At 39.5% G+C, this 18,093-nt stretch overlaps 1 protein-coding gene across 1 annotated transcript in view; it reads left to right on the plus strand.

Moving 5' to 3' along the window:
- Positions 1-18,093, plus strand: part of minar1 (membrane integral NOTCH2 associated receptor 1) — a 38,388-nt gene that overhangs the window by 10,771 nt on the left and 9,524 nt on the right. Inside the window, exon 3 of the mRNA XM_017699563.2 lies at positions 8,159-8,413. Within this exon, the coding sequence (XP_017555052.1) occupies positions 8,159-8,413 (255 nt within the window). The remainder of the gene's footprint in view (positions 1-8,158; positions 8,414-18,093) is intronic.

Below are 18,093 nucleotides of genomic sequence, written 5' to 3' on the forward strand. Positions count from 1 at the left end.
TATACAGCATATTGTCACGATTGGCCCCACCCAGTCCTGTCCATGTGTTCGTGTTTTGGTTTACCATGTTTTGGTTTTGTAACTCCGCCCCTGATTGTTTTCACCTGTCTCTCGTTGCCCCTGTGTATTTAAGCCCTGTGTTTGCCCTTCGTTTTCACTGGTCGTTGTGTGCTCGTCGTGTTGGTGTTGTTTGCCGTGTCCAGCTGTTTGTCATGTCAGAAACTCAATCTGTTCGTGTTGGCTCTATGACCCTGGACCGTTACGACCCTGATATTGGATTTGCCCTCAATAAAAGTCGCTTACCTCCACACATGCGTCCGCTACCTCGCTCCTCATTACACATATAATCAGCATGAAGCACATTCTGACCAAGCATTTCAGGAGGAATTGACCAAAAGAAATGTTCCAAAGTTACACACACATTTTCCAAGCCACTTCTCCCTCAGGGTTGCAGGAGCCTATCCCAGCAGACATCAGGATACACCCTGGACATGTTGCCAGTCCATCGCAGGGCAGACGTACATACATACTCACACCTAGGGTCAATTTAGCATGTCCAAACAGCCTAACTGCATGTCTTTGGACTGCGGGAGGAAACCGCAGAACCCACACAGACACAGAGAGAACATGCAAACTCCCCACAGAGAGGACTGTGGTCGTCCAGCCGGGGACTCGAACCCAGGCCCTCCTTGCTGTGAGGCGACAGCACTACCCACCGCACCACCGTGTTCCTAAGCTAGTCAAACAAAAATCTTGTTCCAATAACTTCTGTTCAAATTAAAAATGCTTTTTTCAGAGATGCAGGTTTTGTTCTGACTGATATTTTTCAGCGTTTTGTGTGATGTAATGCAGTATTAAACAAATTGGTTACCTTTTATGAGAATTTATAACTTTTATGTTAATGTAACGATGTTTTTTTTTTCATTTGGACTTGTTCTGTTGCTCTAATCGTCATGAAATATGAAAAACACACAGCATATAATGCAGCTGTTTCCAAAGGGTGTAAAAAAAGAAAAAAAGAAAAAGGGGAAATTGATATATTAGCGACTGCTACCATCACTCTTCACTAAAGCTCACCACTTAAGCACTTTCTCTTCTTCTTGTTTCGTCTTTGCTGCTTTCCCCTGATGTTCTTTTATTGTTTGGTCCAGTGGAAGATGCAACATGTAATTTTCAAACTCTTCCTCAGTCTATCTTGTAATCTTGTGTTCATTCATTCTCTTACCTGCTGTCCTTCTATAGCCAATATGGACTGTGCTGGCAGTCTTAGACTACAATGTAGTCATTTTATGTAAATACTTTCTGTTGTTCATAAATCATGTTCAGGCCAGGCAGGTTATAAATCAGAGCAGGTGAAGAGATCATATTTTACAACTGATTAAACCATGTAGCTATTACATTTATGCCATTCAAAATTGCATATGGCCTCCTTCAGGACTACTACTGTTCATTTACTTGATAGCATTAAGGGCTGCTTTTCAAATGCATTCTCTAGTGGTTTGCAGATTTAGTCATTTGCACTGTTACAGTTGCGACAGTCTGAACTCATTTATTCTAGAACCATTCTACTACAATCGTTTGGTATTCAAGTACCAGCACTGAACATTCAGTGTTCTACTGCCATTATCAGTATTCTAGCAGCATCCTTTAGTATTCTACTACTAACATTCAGCATTCTAGTACTGCATTTGAACTTTCTAGTACCACTATTCAACATTGTAGTAGCACCTGTCTGTATGCTATTAAAATCATTCATTATTACTGGTACTGCCATTCATTACCCCAGTGCTACCATTCAATACTTCAGTATCACATTTAATTATTCTAGTACCACAATTTAGCATTCTAGTACCACCATTCTGTGTTCTAGTAGCACCATTCAGTATTCAAATGGCATGATTCAGTACTCTAGTACCACTATTCAATATTCTAGTCCCACCAATTAATATTCTAGTGCCACCATTCAGTATTCAAGTGTTTTGCTTCAGTAGTCTAGTACCGCCATTCTGCATTCTAGTATCACCATTCGGTGTTACAGTGCCATGTTTCAGTATTCTAGTACCATCATTCAGTATTCAAGTGCCACCATTTAGTATTCTAGTAATACCATTCTGTATTCTAGTGCCACTATTCAGTCTTCTAGTACCACAATTCAGTATTCAAGTATCACCACACACTGTTCTAGTACCACCATTCAGTATTCTTGTACTACCATTCAGCATTCTAGTGGCACTATTAAGTATTCTAGTGTCAGCATTCAGTATTCAAGTGCCATGCTTCAGTATTCTAGTACCATCGTTCAGTATTCTAGTACCACCATATAGTATACTAGTACCACCATTCAGCATTCCAGTACCACCAGTATTCTAGTGCCATGTTTTAGTATTCTAGTACCAACATTCAAGTTTTAATAAGACTCCCATGGATGCAAGTTATAAATTAGCATTTGAGTATAAATACTAAACACAGCACTAGTGCTTATGCATAATTGTGTGTTGCAGTTTTAAAGCTATTATTATGTCCATGTCAAATAAATAAACTATAAACTTTTTTTCAATATCAGCCTACAGCATTCTAGTATTGCCATTCTCTAAGTGCATTGCTTCCAATCCAGGCTTTAATCCATGCAATCAGGCGGATATTTCAAACTTATTTGTATATTTTAGTATTTTCTTGTGTCTGGTTAGTGTTACCTGTTTCTTCTCGGGGCCAGTGGTGCTTACTGTGGTCATTTAATTTCAATGAACATGCCTTAACACTAACACTAAGTGCTAACATTAGTTGTTAATTAGAAACATTTTATACAACTCAAGTGACAAAGAATGTGACAATTAGTGCCCTGCACTTTTAGTTTCCAGGCGTCCAGACAAAAACAATTTCTCATTAGTTCTTAGTCTTTGCTGCACAGAGGCTTTTACTGTCACATGCATCTTCTTTTTCGTTTTTTTGGCTGCTTCACATCCATCTCCACTAGAAACCAATAAGCTGATTCTCATCAGTCAAGCAAGCCGATCTTCGCAGTAATTTAAAACCTTCAGCGTGTCATTGTTCCCTGCGTGTAACAATTTGTTTCCAACCTTGTATTCGGCTGTAAGCTGTCTGTTCTCTGTAATTTCACTTCTTTCATATCTTACGTCACTTTTGCTATCTGTATAATGTCTGAGCTCCTGGTAGATCAGCATGCATGAGAAACTAGCATACTTTACTGCCAACACATTAGCAGCTCATTCAGCAGTGGCCTTCACCACTTGTCCAACACACTGTTGCTATCAAGTCCAAAGAGCTACAGTCATCACTGTTAGAAGAAAACTTTGTCCTACCTTTGGGTAAATGCTTAACGTTGAATGTAAACAGTAACATATGTTTTCTGTCTCCTTTATAGCCACGGTCTTGAGAATACAAGTTGACAAGGTGTCTTTTATGAAGGTGTGTTTTGTCGTTGTCTCATATTTTCAGGGATGAAAAAAGTGCAGCGAAATCATACTTCACTGAAAGTATTGGAAGTTCTGTGTTGAAATCTCTCAATCAAAAGTGGAATTTTGGAGAGATTTGTATTGTTATGATGTCTCCTCTCTAAGAAGAAAGCTTGGGCACTCTCTCACATTGGTTATTATCTGCATCTGCTCCTCCGTAGCTCCACCCACTAATCCTGCACACCTGCAGATTGTTCGGGACTATTTTATCCTAGGGTGTATATACACCGCTTGATTTGACTCCATTCCTTGCAGTCTTGCTGATAGATCCCAGTATTCTCAGCCGTGTCCTATTGCTTTCTGTATTTATTGCTATTTTGGAACCTTACTCCACACTTGTTTTTAAAGAAAGTTCATGGACCTGGCTTCTAACTCACTCTCTCACATTTAGCAGGCTGGAAATTCTCCACAAGGAGGCGCCATTATCAGTCAGATAGCTTCTAATGCTTCATAAGAGCATGGCTTTGCTTTGATAATCCTGTTGTTTCAATTTATGTGTTTTTGGCAGTTTGATTGATAAATAAGTTGATGGAAACAGCATATATTGAATAAAGTGGGCAAACTACATATGCTGGCTTCAGGTGGATAAAATAAACTAAATAAACCATTTACTGAATAAACAATGTAAATGCAAATAGAATTGTCATGTGACTGCACACATGCTGCTTTGCCAGCCATATCAATGAAACATGACAGAGATTCCAGTGGACTGAAGAAGAAATTAAACAAGCACCTTTATCATTAGAAAAAAGAAGCATAACAGTGAAATTAGATGGTAAACAGCCATATCAGCCATTGCCAGTGTGTTTTGTCTTTGTGCTCTTACAATGTAAATTATAAAATATAAGTTGGCAGATGGTTGTTAAGGTGTTGCTAGGCTATTGCTATTGTATCCCCGGTAGTTGTTAAGTTGTTGCTAGGCTTTTGCTTCTATATCCCAGGTGGTTGCTAAGGTGTTGCAAGCCTATTGTTCTTGTATACCAGATGGTTGCTAATAAATTTCTCAACATTGTGCCATTAATTTCCTATGTGGAAAATAGTGAATTTGAATGATGAGTGTATGGAAACAGTATGATCAGACCCAAAAGCACAAGCAAACTTCTCCCATATAGGCTCTACAATCCTGCATAGCTTCTTGGTTCTATCTTGAAAACTGTGACCTGTGATAATAGTACAGAACAGCTTCAAGGTTTTGCAAATATGCCCTAAAGAAAGTTGAACAGAGCTCATATAAAAGTGGTCTAACTCTGATTTCTTTGACATTTGTGTGTCCTTGCTCATTAAGGATTTCCCTGGCTTGTTGTTGGCCGTCTGTGTTGTGACCCTGCCTGATGGATTGCTCCTGATAAGGCTACTCTGCACACGTATCCTGCTTCAAGGCCCTGATCCTTACATATACTTGAGTGAAAGTCAAAAAGTATAAAGTTGAATTATAATGTAGTATCAATTTGAAAATGTAAGGACAGAAGGCATTTTTTCATTGCAGTCAATGAAAAAAAAAATGTATTTACTGCAGTCAATACATTTGAAAAGGGAAGGAGAGAAAAAAAGGTATTTTTTCATTGGAGTCAGTGAAAACGTTAAAAAATAGCAGTCAATAAATTAATCAATCAATAAATAAGATTTAATAACAGTCAATTTATAGTGTTGCATTGCAGTCAATACTTAAATAAATAAATAAATTTTTCTCTTGTTATTTAACCTAGTATTTAACTTTGATAATACTTAAGTAAATTGTATATCTTATAGTACAGTATAGTACAAATCTTTAAGTAGAGTAGCATTTTTCACCCCGGCCATTTTTTTAGCTTTACTCTCAGCATTATTGCTCGCAATGGACTTGACCTATGTGGACCTTCATTATCTATCATTGTACATACATAATATTGATTTGCCTCTTTGTTAAGTAAGCTGTCTTGTACATACACTCATACTAGTGCCAGACTACCATGCCACTACCAGTACAGTGTCACTCTGCTGAGAATGGTGCACCACCTGTATAATGTTTGGGTACAGATGGTAAAAATGGTCTTATCATTGCCCCTGTCTATTGATGAACGAGCTAGAGGTCAGCTGATAAATTGTGCAGCATCGGATGGGCTGCCGTCCCTAACTGTATGCCTACAAAGTGCACTAGTGGGGTAGGCGTTTCTGATAAAATGGCCAAAGAGTGCAAATACAAGGCAAATGTTTCTAATGAACTGGACGCTCAGAGATCACTGCCTCATTTAATTCATATTTTTATCTGTATGCCAGTGAGGAAGCCTGATTTTTGACTTTGCAGAAATTGATACATGGATCTGCAATCTAAAACGATCTAAAAACTCAGAACTTCATCGTCTCGGTTGTGTTTTCAGTTCTCTCTCCTTAACAATAGCAGTTAAACCTGATTTACCTTATTTCTGGTTTTAGCTATGACCTTGCCTGACCTTTGTTTTAATAACATACTCTTCTCTTTGTTGCTAGACCAGCTTAGATACTTTACCTAAAAGCATCCAGTGTTGCTCACTGCTTGTATAATCGCCATAGAAAAGCATTATCCCATATAGTATGGGATGCTCTGGAGAATTTGCACATTGCCCAGTGGAACTGTCTGGAATAATGGAGCTCCATCCAGAACTGATCATCCCACATCAACATCTGAACTCCAATCAAATCCTCACAGTAATGTTCTGACATCTAATGTAAAGCCTTCCCAGAAGAGTAGAGGCTGTTACTGCAGCAAAAGAGGACAAACTACCTATTAATACCCTTCATTTCAGAAGAAAGTGGGTGTCTACAAACGCACTGGACACACTGTGTAGTTCACAGCCAAGTCTAAAACATTACTAAATAAATTGAAATTCGTGAAGCAGAAGCTGTGCATAATGGCCCACTTCATTTGCAGGAATGAAATCATACAGCAGATCTTTACAGCAGTATCTCATGAGTCCCTTAGGATACCAATAAACTCCTGAGTTAGAGATATTAACAAATACTAGGATGCATAATGGACAACAAGCACACGTTTCTGCACTGTAAACGAGACAGGAATAATTTCTGCAAAGACAACACTGCTATTTTATTGTCGTGTCTCCTGGTGCTCAAGCCAAAACCTCTGTTATGGCTGACGCAGGCTGTCTTCAATTGCTGCTGTTAGTCCATCTTACTGTTGTTAATATTATCTGTACGCTGTAGAGCAGACATAGCAGTTGATTGTATTGTGTTACTTGAGAGGGTAAAGGATTAAGGAACAGCTGAATCCAATGAAACACAAACTTGTAAACACTACACTGTATGGAAGGATGGGTGTTTCTTGCCTTCTAGGTCTGCGTGTCGTAAACTGAATTGTGAGGTCACATAAAGGCACAGGGTGTGATTTCTTTGGAAATTTTGGAAACGTACACAGATTATTATTTTTGTCTTCAGGTTTGAAACTGACAGACTACAGCATTTCAAAGGAGCTAGTCACTGTAATGTTCTTTGCATGGATAAATTAATCAGCAGGCTGACCAGTCAAAGCTAGGTTGTCATGCCTGCTTCAATGGTCACTTGTTTTCAAAAGGCAATCAAAGAAAACTCAATTTTCCTCCTTTTTACTTTGAAGTAGTATGTAAAACATACCATCCACTGTTAATGGACTTGCACATATAACAGCTTCCACTCTTCTGGGAAGCTTTCTAGTTTTGGAATTTTTGACCATTTATCCGGGAGGGCTTTTGTGAGTTTAGACACTGATGTTTGTCTGGCAATCTTCATTCTAGTTTGTCCCAAAGGGGTTAAGATCAAGGTTGTGTGCAGGCCAGATAAGTTCTTCCACACTAAACTCACCATGACTTTATGGACCGTGCTTTGTGCACTGGGGCTCAGTCATGCTTTAACAGAAAAGGTTCTTCCCCAAACTGTTCTCACAAACTTGGAAGCACATAACTGTCCAAAATGTCTTGGTCTGCTGAAGCATGAAGATTTCACCTCACTGGAAGTGGGAAGAGGTCTAGGCCAACCCCTGAAAAACAACCCCATAACATTATCCCTCCTCCACCAAACTTTACAGTTGGCACAGTGCAGCCAGGCAGGTACTTTTCTCCTGGGATTCACCAAATCCAGACTCATCCATCAGACTGCCAGATAGAGAAGCATAATTCACTGACTCTACAGAATACATTTCCACTGCTCCAGAGTCCAGTGGTGGCATGCTCTAGACCACTCCATCCGACACTTGGCATTATGCTTAGTGATGTAAGGCTTGCATGCAGATTGCATGGCTAGCTGCTTGATTTTATACACCTGTGGCAATGGGACTGAATGAAACACTTGAATGAAATGATTAAGAGGTGTGTCCCAATAATATAATTACAAGTATAGTTACTTATGACAGGTGTGAGATGTTCCAAGCATTTGTTGTCAAATGTGTCATTAGTAGCTGTATTTATAATTGACAAATGACAAAATCGTGTTTTTATGCAACACAAGTACATTAAATTTTCCTCAAATTCAAATTGTAACATCTGCTGTTTTTTTTTTTTTTTACAAAAATAATTTTGCTATGAATTAAAGTTTAGACTTTACACTTTCCACAACATTTCTTTACTTGTTTCGTGAGAAGTGATTAATAAAATGAAAGCCAGCTTTCTATATAAAGCTAGCGACAGCTAGTTTTTTATCTGAAAATGGCTTTACTGATATTTCCTATTTATCCCTAACAGACCGATCGACAGTATGACCCCCACCAGGCCCACCGGTCTTCCAAGCCACCCAAGGACTCCTATCTGGTCGAGCAGGTGTTCAGCCCCCACCATTTCAACCCCTCTGTCAAGTCCCATGTCAAGGGCAGCCCTCTCTACACTGACCTGCGATTGACCAGTGTGGCAGAGGGCAAGCGTCCACAACCCTCCTGGACCATAGAGGAATTCAAACGCAACTCAGGAGACAAGAGCAAACTCAGTGCGCTGGACCTACAGGTGAGACCATCCTTTGGGACTCTGGGTCATTTCTGCTTTGATTAAACCTTGGCTGGCCAGGTTGGCCAGGTCGATTTGAACTGATCTATAAGTCACAGGTGTTTACCACATGTAGTGTTGTTTTGTTGAGATTGGATTGGCCTCAAAGGCAGAGGCACGAGGGGATAGAAGGCTTTAATGACACTGGCAGACCTTCTGGGAATTGTATGGAACTGAATCAGTTTCTTACTGCCAGGCCTGGATGAGGGCCTAGAGGTCATCCTGGCAGCTTTGTGTGATCTGACACACCAAGAAATAAGGGATAAAAAGACTCACGGAGACACTGGTAATTTTTTGTACTTTAAAATCCATTGTGGATTCAATCAGCTCTGTTTACTTTAGATTTGGGGCTCACAATGTTATTTGTCTCTGACAATATTAGTTTAGTCTGAGCTATCTCGAGAGAAGCCTATTTACTGAAGGCATGCAAGAAAATGCAGCTTTGTTAATGCAGAATATCTCGCTGTTCCACTGACAGACTATAAGATCCAAGTGGCCTTCAAAAGCCAAATTAACTGCCCTTGTCCAGCTCAAATGAAAACAAAACCTGAAAAACAATCTCGTTGACCTCATAAATCGAAGTGCCATAGTTGATTCCAAGGCCAAAGCTGGTCTTCAGCTTTCGTGCTCTGTGGGTGGAAAGTGGGCTAGCATGGCAGTTGCTGTGTATTGCACTTGATTGCGAGGGTACAACATTAAAGGGGTCTATTTCTGAGGCCATTCTCATGAGAGAGACTGTACAGAAAAGTGTCAGGCGCAGGCAGAAGAGAGCAGTGCTCTGGCCAACACCAGCAAGTGATCTTTTAGTCATCCAGCATATTCAGATTTTGGCCTGCATACATGGCGTTGGACTAAGGCTGGCTTTAAGCAGTGAAACTTTTATGCAAGTAGTAGCACGTTGTGAGCTGTCTGCAACATAATTATATATATATATATATATATATATATATATATATATATATATGCTCTATAGAGACATTTATAAACATTTGCGAAAGGATTGATCATTCTAAAGAGCTCACTGAATTTGAGCATGGTTCTGTTAAGTTTGGTGGAGGAGGGATAATTATATGGGGGTGTTTTTCAGGGGTTGGCCTAGACCCCTTAGTTCCAGTGAAAGGAAATCTCAATGCTTCAGGAGACAAAGACGGACAACTGTATACTTCCAACTTTGTGGTAATAGTTTGGGGAAGTCCCTTTTCTGTTCCAGCATGACTGAACCTCAGTGCACAAAGCAAGGCCCATAAAGACATGGCTGGGTGAGTTTGATGTTGAAGAACTTGACTGGCCTGCACAGAGCCCTAATCTCAACCCCATAAAACACCTCTGATTGCGAGTCAAGCCCTCTCATCCAACATCAATCTCTCACCTCACAAATGCTCTTCTGGATGAAGACACACAAAATCGTGTAGAAAGCTTCCCAGAAGAGTGGAAGCTGTTATAGCTGTAAAAGGGGACCAACTCCATAATAATGCCTATCGATTGGATGTATGGGACGTAATTAAAAAGCTCCAGTAGATGTAATTTGTAGGTGTCCCTAAACCTTTGTCCACATATAAATACACACACACACACACACACACACACACACATCATCTAAGCCGCTTCTCCTTATATATATGTCTTTTGTCTGTCTGTGTAGGTTTTTTACTAATGTTAAAGTAACTTTCATCCTTTGCATCCCAAATGAATCTAAGCTCTGTGTATAATTAGGGGGCGTCAAGAGAGGAGGAAACGAATCTAGCTACACAGATCACGACAGCAGCAGGCTAAAGAAGAATAAATGGTGGCACAAGCTGGCGTTTAAACAGCTGGTACCACTAAATCATTTTTACAGTGCAGCTGCTCACAGAAATGTAGTACAAAAATATTAATTTGTTATCTTTTATTGTTTTTAGCTCATGACTAATATTAGTTGGTTGAAATGGCATTGTGTGACATGATCATGTGGTACATTATCAATGCTTTGATTGACGGTTTCAGACGTCTCACATCATCACATGCTAAGTTTACAGTATTTAGAAAAGTGGAGCAGCTCAGTTTGCTACAGTAAAGGAACAGCAAAGATGCAGAGTGAATGTGGACTACATTTCCCATGAGTCTGTGTGCAGGGATGTAAATGACACAAATCATTACATAGGTAAAATTAGTGTTTTCTTTAGTTAATAGTAGGTTCATCTTGTTTTTGCAGGTAAGTAGTAAACAAGTACTGAGTCACCATATTTCTCTTCACTGGGTGTAAAGTGGACAGCCCTAATCTTAGGTAACGCTCCCATAAGCACTCCCCTGACCACAAGGCTGATGTCTCTTGTCCCACCCAGACAAAACAGTTTTAGAGTCAGAGAAACTTAGCAAGGTAAAGCTAACCCAGCATAACCAAAAGCTAGCAAGCTTTGTTTAACATTTGTTTTCTCATTCATTCACGCGTTGCTTCATCAGTCTATTTGTCCATCCTTCCATCTGTACATCTGTTCATCCAGCCATTCGCCCATTGCTTTGTCCGTGTGCACGTCTGTTCATCTATTCGCCTTTACTATTTTTAAGCCATGTTTTATCATATTCATCAGTCTGGATAGGCTGAGAGCAAATTATTGAGGGGGATAAATCACCCACTCAAACATTGAAGGGACTCTCACCACCTACCTGCTATTTCCTCTTCACATTAGAGATAATTACCAAAATATGAGAAATGTTAAAGCAAAGATAGTCACGTCGTTTCTGTTTTCACCCCTAAATTGTTGTTGTTTTCTAATGATTGCTGTGCTCATTCGCCGAATCCTTACAGTGCTGATAAAATCTAATGAGCCCGTCTTTACAAAGACTGGAAAGCTTTCACTCTGGATGAAAGATTCCTAACAAATCCTGCATTTGTTTGCTTTGTAAAGTGATTCCATTCATATTGTTGCCTGCAGACCACACATTCGCTAAGATGTAATGTAGCAGGCAGAACGAACCCACTTGGTCACCTCTGCAATCCTATTGATTGCTAATTTCCTGCAGAATGAAATTGCGAGGGTCTTTTTCAAAGGAGGAAATCAGATTAATCCCCCTTGCACACTGGCACTATTGATGCAAGATTACTCTAAGCTTACTGGAGACAGCAATGGCTAATACCTGCTGTGTGCTTGCTCGCTAAGCATGCTGGAGAAAGGTTAGTGGCCCATGTGCCAACAAGCTGGCAGCAGCGCTACGTTCTTCTTTAGTAAAAGCAATTCCTACATATATATGTATAAAACCATGATAACTGAAAAAATACTTCTATAAAATAAATTGGTAGAATAGTCTATATACATGATCGGTTATAATTAGTATGATTATTTTAACTACACTATTTCCATTGTGGGGATTTGGAGACCTCTGTGGTGGAACTATGTAATTGCATGCAACATGCCTTTTGTGATGTTTGTGTGCAAGTGATGTTAATAGTAAAGACGTTTGACTTGCTCTTAAAATCTCCCGACACAATGCCACTGAGATTTATAGTAATATTTCAGGCTTTACAGGGCGACTCACAGCAGGACACACTCACCCTATTTTAGGCTGTTTTTTGTCTTCTGACTCAGTAATAATTCAACAATCTTACATAGTACAGCTTCTAATCAGCATAGGACAATATGATTATAAATACATTGTTATAATAGATAATGAAAAATCTATTTAAGCCAAGCAAGTTGGTTTTGAAAGTTCTTTGGAGAATCTGCTATGGTGCTATTACTGTTACACATAATTCAATCTTTTTCAAGTACTCTTTGAAATTTTCAAGACAAACTACAACAAAAAGGGGTGAAAAATGCTCAACAACATAAGGAAAGTGCAGAGACCACTTCTTTACACTAATGGCTGTTTCCAGTGAGCTGCATATTTGGAATCAAACCAGCCAATTTCTCCATTGCGGAGTATAATTGGCAATTAATAGCTTTTCTGTTTCTGGAGATGTGCAGAGGGAGGGTCAAGCTTGAAATGAGTTGAAAAACATGGACATTTGCTTTCAAGGATGCTTCGTGCTTTTGTGAGAAGTGTTGTCAGTAAGACAAGTTGCTGTGTCTTTTGACAGATGAAAAGAAAGAAAGGCTTCATGGAGTTGTTGACCTTCACCCTTAGAAATGGTTCTTTAGGGGTTTTTCAGTAAAGGCAGTGGTTATATTTAGAACTGTGGCAACGTAAGGAAGTCATTTGAGTGCATGCTTCTTTGCATGGTTGAATATCTTTTCTCTCTTTGCATATGGTTCTTTAAAAAGATTTTTAAAAAAGTTTCTATATAGCACCCAAAAATTTCAAATGACCCTTTTTGTACTATATCGAACTGTTTTTGCTAAGAGCGTGGAAAAGGTGCCCTTGTGACAATATAATAATAATAATAATAATAATTCTTTTTTTTTTTATATATATATAGCACTTTTCATGGTGGTGGCAGCTCAAAGTGATTTACAGACAGGTGATAAAGCTTAACAGTAATACAAGACATTATTAGTATTAATTTAGAATCATATAAGAAAATGACAGATCAAATTAAAAGATAAATATCACAAGATGCAGAGTTTTAATTAAGTGCTATGTTAAAGAGATGGACTGCTGGGATAGGCTCCAGCACCCCCCCGTGACCCAGAAGGAGAAGTGGCTTAGATGATGTGTGTGTGTGTGTGTGTGTGTGTGTGTGTGTGTGTGTGTGTGTGTGTGTGTGTGTGTTAAAGAGATGCATTTTTAGATGCTTATTAAAAGTGAGCACTGGGCTTGACTGTCTAATAAAAGGTCAACTCCACAGTTTAGAAGCAGAATAACTGAATGAGTCTCTCCAAGTTTTCTGTATTTTACTGAAGGTGTTTTTAGAAGGTCAGCATCTGCAGATCTAAGATCACATGCTGGAACATAAACAGGCAGACACTCTGTGATGTGGGCCGAGCTTTAAGGTCACTTTAAGGTCACTTAAAAACCAGTAGCAGTATTTTAAAATCGATCCTGAATGATACAGGCAGTCAGTGCAGTTCTTTCAAAATGGGAGTGAAATGATCTCTGTGTTGTTTTTGTTAGGATGCTGCTGGATTTTTGTTGAAGCAAGTTGTAAAGGATGTACTGTTTTCTTAGGACATCCAGTAAGAAGGTCATTACAGTGATCAACTCTGCTTGTAACTAACACATACATTTCTCTGCGTCACTCTGCGATAGAAAAGGCCGAACTTTAGTGATATTTCTCAGATTACAAAAAGCTACTTCAGTGACTGTGTTTACATGCAGGATAAAACAGAGCCCAGAGTCTAAGATCACACCCAAGTTTCATACCTCAGGTTTGGTATATGAAGCTAAGGAGCCACGTTTCTCATAAAGCAGCTTTCTGTGAGTATTTCCTGAATATTTTTTCATGATTTAATTGCAGAAAAATATCTCATCCACTGAGAAATATCTGACACACAGCTGCTCAGTCTGTCTACAGAGTATTGATCATCAGAAGGGCTGCGAATGTATAACTGGGAGTTGTTAGCCTATAACCAAAAATGAATTGAACCGTTGTGACACTGTTCCCGAGAGGCCAACCAAGCATTCAGGACAATAGATTCAGATCTTGTGGTCAATGGTCAAAACGTCAATTGAAAGAATTGGTTGTTCTATGGCCTCACTTCAAAGAACCCTGTTTGGCACCTTTATTTTTAGGAATTTGTGATATATTACTGCTGATATTAATGGTACTTGAATAGAAAGTGGGAACACATAGTATAAATTCGTATAGATTGCATGCTCAATGTCAACCAACAGTAAGTGTAAGAACATTGGACACTGAGGACGACATTGAATGTATTCATGAAAAGTAAAGCGAGAATTTTTTATGAAATGTCCAGCTCACCAGCTCAGTTCAGCCAAAGAAGCCTCATTCCAAGGATGTGGGTTATTTTCTATAACAGAGCTTGCCAGCTCAGCCTCAGGCCAAAGCACTTTCTTTGTTTCATTCCAAATCCTGGCACACCTGAGGCAGGTAATCAGACTGCTGCAGGTAGATGGAGTTGTGTTGGAAGCAGGAAACAAATTGCCTGCCAATTTAGCTTCTTCAAGATCTAGATTAAAAACCTTTGGAAGTAATGTGTTACTTCCTGTTATTTTGCTTGAGTACTGCAGCACTGCTAAGTAGCCACTAGGGCTACATTAGCACCATCGCTTTAAAACAGATTCTGAAATATGATTGGCTGAGCCATGTTCTAAGCCATTGTAAGACACAAATGAGTATTATTTACCTTCAGTAGTGAGTGTGTTTCTGCTTGTAAAAAGTGGTTGAATTCCATCCTTAGCACACTTGATTTAATATAATGATCCATTAAATCAAAGATTTTGGATAAAAACTGTAAATGATGCCAGGCTTCCTTGAGGAGAGGTTAAATGAACACACTGACATGTGTAAAACAACTACGTCTTTCAATGATATTATTTGTACCAGCATTGTACTTGCCAAATAAATCTGTGCTGCCCAGATAAATAGATTTTCTCTGCAATTGTTGGGTGCATTAAACTGTACCAAAGTACTGTACGCATATGGCTACACACATCAAAATAATCTGATAATTGCAGAAAATCTGATTTTGGTGTAACATATAAGCGCTCCAGTAATCTGATAAAGAAAACTGTGGAGCTACATGAGTGACTCAGTAATCAGATTAAATTCTAAATACACAGTTTTGCATAGCAACTTGCAAATAAACTCACCAAAGAAACCTTCTTCTCCTCCTTTCGGCTGCCTCCATCTTGCCCTATCCACTGCCTCCTCTACTTTCACACCAACCATCTCCATGTCCACCTTCACTACATCCATAAACCTTCTCTGAGGTCTACCTCTTCTCCTTCTACCCGGCAGCTCCATCTCCAACATTCTTTGCCCAATATATCCACTATTCCTCCTCAACACATGTCCAAACCATCTCAACCTGGCCTCTCTGGCTTTATCTCCAAACTGCTCCACCTTCACTGTCGCTCACCAAAGAACTCACCAAAGAAACCAATGATGTAAAATTCAAACTCCTTGTCACAGTTTGCTTTTTACCACAGAGTAACTCTACTGACAAATACTTATTTGGACGTATATGTAAATATGCTGTATAGAGGGGAGTCATTTGCCACCATTTGTCATTGGAAGAAGCATTTAGTGTTTGCTGTTTCCTTAATGGTGAACCGTGGCTAGTAGAGCTAGGCCTTCAGTTTGGGTCATGAAACTCAAGAAACACCTCTACATTCTTTAAAAAGATGTTTTTTTTTCTCAATAGTTTTTTAGTACAGAAAATGTCTCTCCATCCATCCATCCATGGGGGCGTGCTGGAGCCTATCCCAGCAGTCCTCGGGCGGAAGGCAGGCTACACCCTGGACAGGTCGCCAGTCCATCGCAGGGCAGACAGACAGACACAGACAGTCACGCACACCTAGGGGCAATTCAGCATGTCCAGTCAGCCTTACTGCATGTCTTTGGACTGTGGGAGGAAACCAGAGAACCCGGAGGAAACCCACACAGACACGGGGAGAACATCCAAACTCCACACTTGTCTCTTTACATGATTAAAAAGTTCTTTGCATCAAGAAAGGGTTCTTCAGATTGATGGAGAATGCTGTTGATGTTCTGAAAAAGGCTGTAAAAGTAGAACACTTTTTTGCTATCTAGAACCTTTTAAAAAACATTCTTTATAGAACCATATATAAAACATTCTCCATCTGTCTGCATCAATCTGAAGAATGCTTTCAAAGGTGCAGAGAAGCTTTTAATCATGCAAAGAGCTCTTCCACTGTTCATGGTTCTGTATAGAAACATTTTCTTTGCTGAAAACCCTTGAAGAACCGTCTTTTTTAAGTGCGTATGATGATGCAAATTTCTGCTAGTCCTAAGTTTTTGTAGTAGAGTGTTAATGCTAAGCTGATGGCAATTCACATGAATAGCTTATAACAGATATATTAGCATAATTGAGCTTGAATAGGGAAGAGATAGAGCTCCTAATAACTACATGAAACCTGCTTAGACTACGACTTATTTTCACAGTCGGTGACATATCTAGAAGTCTGATAAGGCTTTCTTGAGATCTGATAACAGGTTTAATGTGATCTAGGAAATCAAAATGTGCAGTTTATCCACTGACATGACGATGTTCATCAATATATTGCTGACTTTGCATTTGAGACCGAAATATCAAGCCGGCCTTTTTTTTTGAGCCTATGATAGTGTAAGGCTTTACGGATAGACATATGTTAGTGTGAGTAAATTACACAGTGCTGCTTTAAAAAACATTTCAACAGTATTTTCTGACCTGTTGCTTGGTAACTGTTAATAAAATACAGTGCTTAATGGAATGTTTACTGTAATTATTATTCACAAGATCTTAAATTATTTCTTTTATGGCTTATCTCTTACATAAAGCTTAACATTAATACAAGAGCTTCTAAGTATAAATTTAGAATCAGAAGAAAATGATCAAATTAAATTATATATATCACAAGATACAGAGTTTTAATTCAATGAGTTAAAGAGATGCGTCTTTAGATGCTTCTTAAAAGTGAGCACTGAGCTTGATTGGCTAATAAGAGGTGAACTGAGCTCCACATTTTAGAAGCAGAAGAACTGAATGAGTCTCTCTCTGTTTTCTGTATTTTACTGAAGGTGTTCAGAAGGTCAGTATTTGCAGATTTAAGATTATAAACAGACAGACAGTGATGTAAGCTGTGCTTTAAGGTCATTTAGAGCCTTAAAAACTAATAGCAGAACTTTAAAATCTATCCTGAGCGATCCAGTCAGTCAGTGCAGCTCTTTTAAAGCAGGAGATATCTGATCTTTCTGTGTTGTTTTTGTTGGGATGCTGATGTACACTATTTACAAAAGTATTCACTTGTCTGGCTTCACACGCCTGTGAATTTGAGGCACAACCCATTCTTAATCCATAGGGTTTAATATGATGTTCTCCCACCTTTTGCAGCTATAACAGCTTGAATTTTTCTGGGAAGGCTTTCCACAAGGATTAGGAGTGTTCATGGGAATTTTTGACCATTCTTCTAGAAGCGTATTTGTGAGGCTAGACACTGATGTTGGGCCTGGCTGGGAGTCTCTGCTCTAATTCATCCCAAAGGTGTTGTGTTGGGTTGAGGTCAGACCAAACTGTTCCCACAAAGTTGGGAGCATGAAATTGTCCAAAATCTCTTGGTGCTGAAGCTTTAAGAGTTCCTTTCACTGGAACTAAGGGGTCGAGTCCAGCTCCTGAAACACAACCCCAAACCATAATCCCCCCTCCATCAAACTTTACACTTGGCACAATGCAGTCAGACAAGTACCGCTCTCCTGGCAACCACCAAACCCAGACTCATCCATCGGAGAAGCGTGATTAGTCACTCCAGAGAACACGTCCCCACTCCAGTGGCGGCGCTTTACATCACTGCATTCGCCGCTTTGCATTGCACTTGGTGATATAAGGCTTGGATGCAGCTGCTCGGCCATGGAAACCCATTCCATTAAGCTCTCTATGCTGTTCTTGATCTGAAGGCCACATGAAGTTTGGAGGTCTGTAGTGATTGACTCTGCAGAAAGTCGGTGACCTCTACTGACCCCACTCTGTCATTTTTACGTGGCTGACCACTTTGTGGCTGAGTTGCTGTCGTTCCCAGTCGCTTCCACTTTGTTATAATCCCACTGA

The sequence above is a fragment of the Pygocentrus nattereri genome, chromosome 15, assembly GCF_015220715.1.
Source record: "Pygocentrus nattereri isolate fPygNat1 chromosome 15, fPygNat1.pri, whole genome shotgun sequence".
NCBI classification, from domain to species: domain Eukaryota; kingdom Metazoa; phylum Chordata; class Actinopteri; order Characiformes; family Serrasalmidae; genus Pygocentrus; species Pygocentrus nattereri.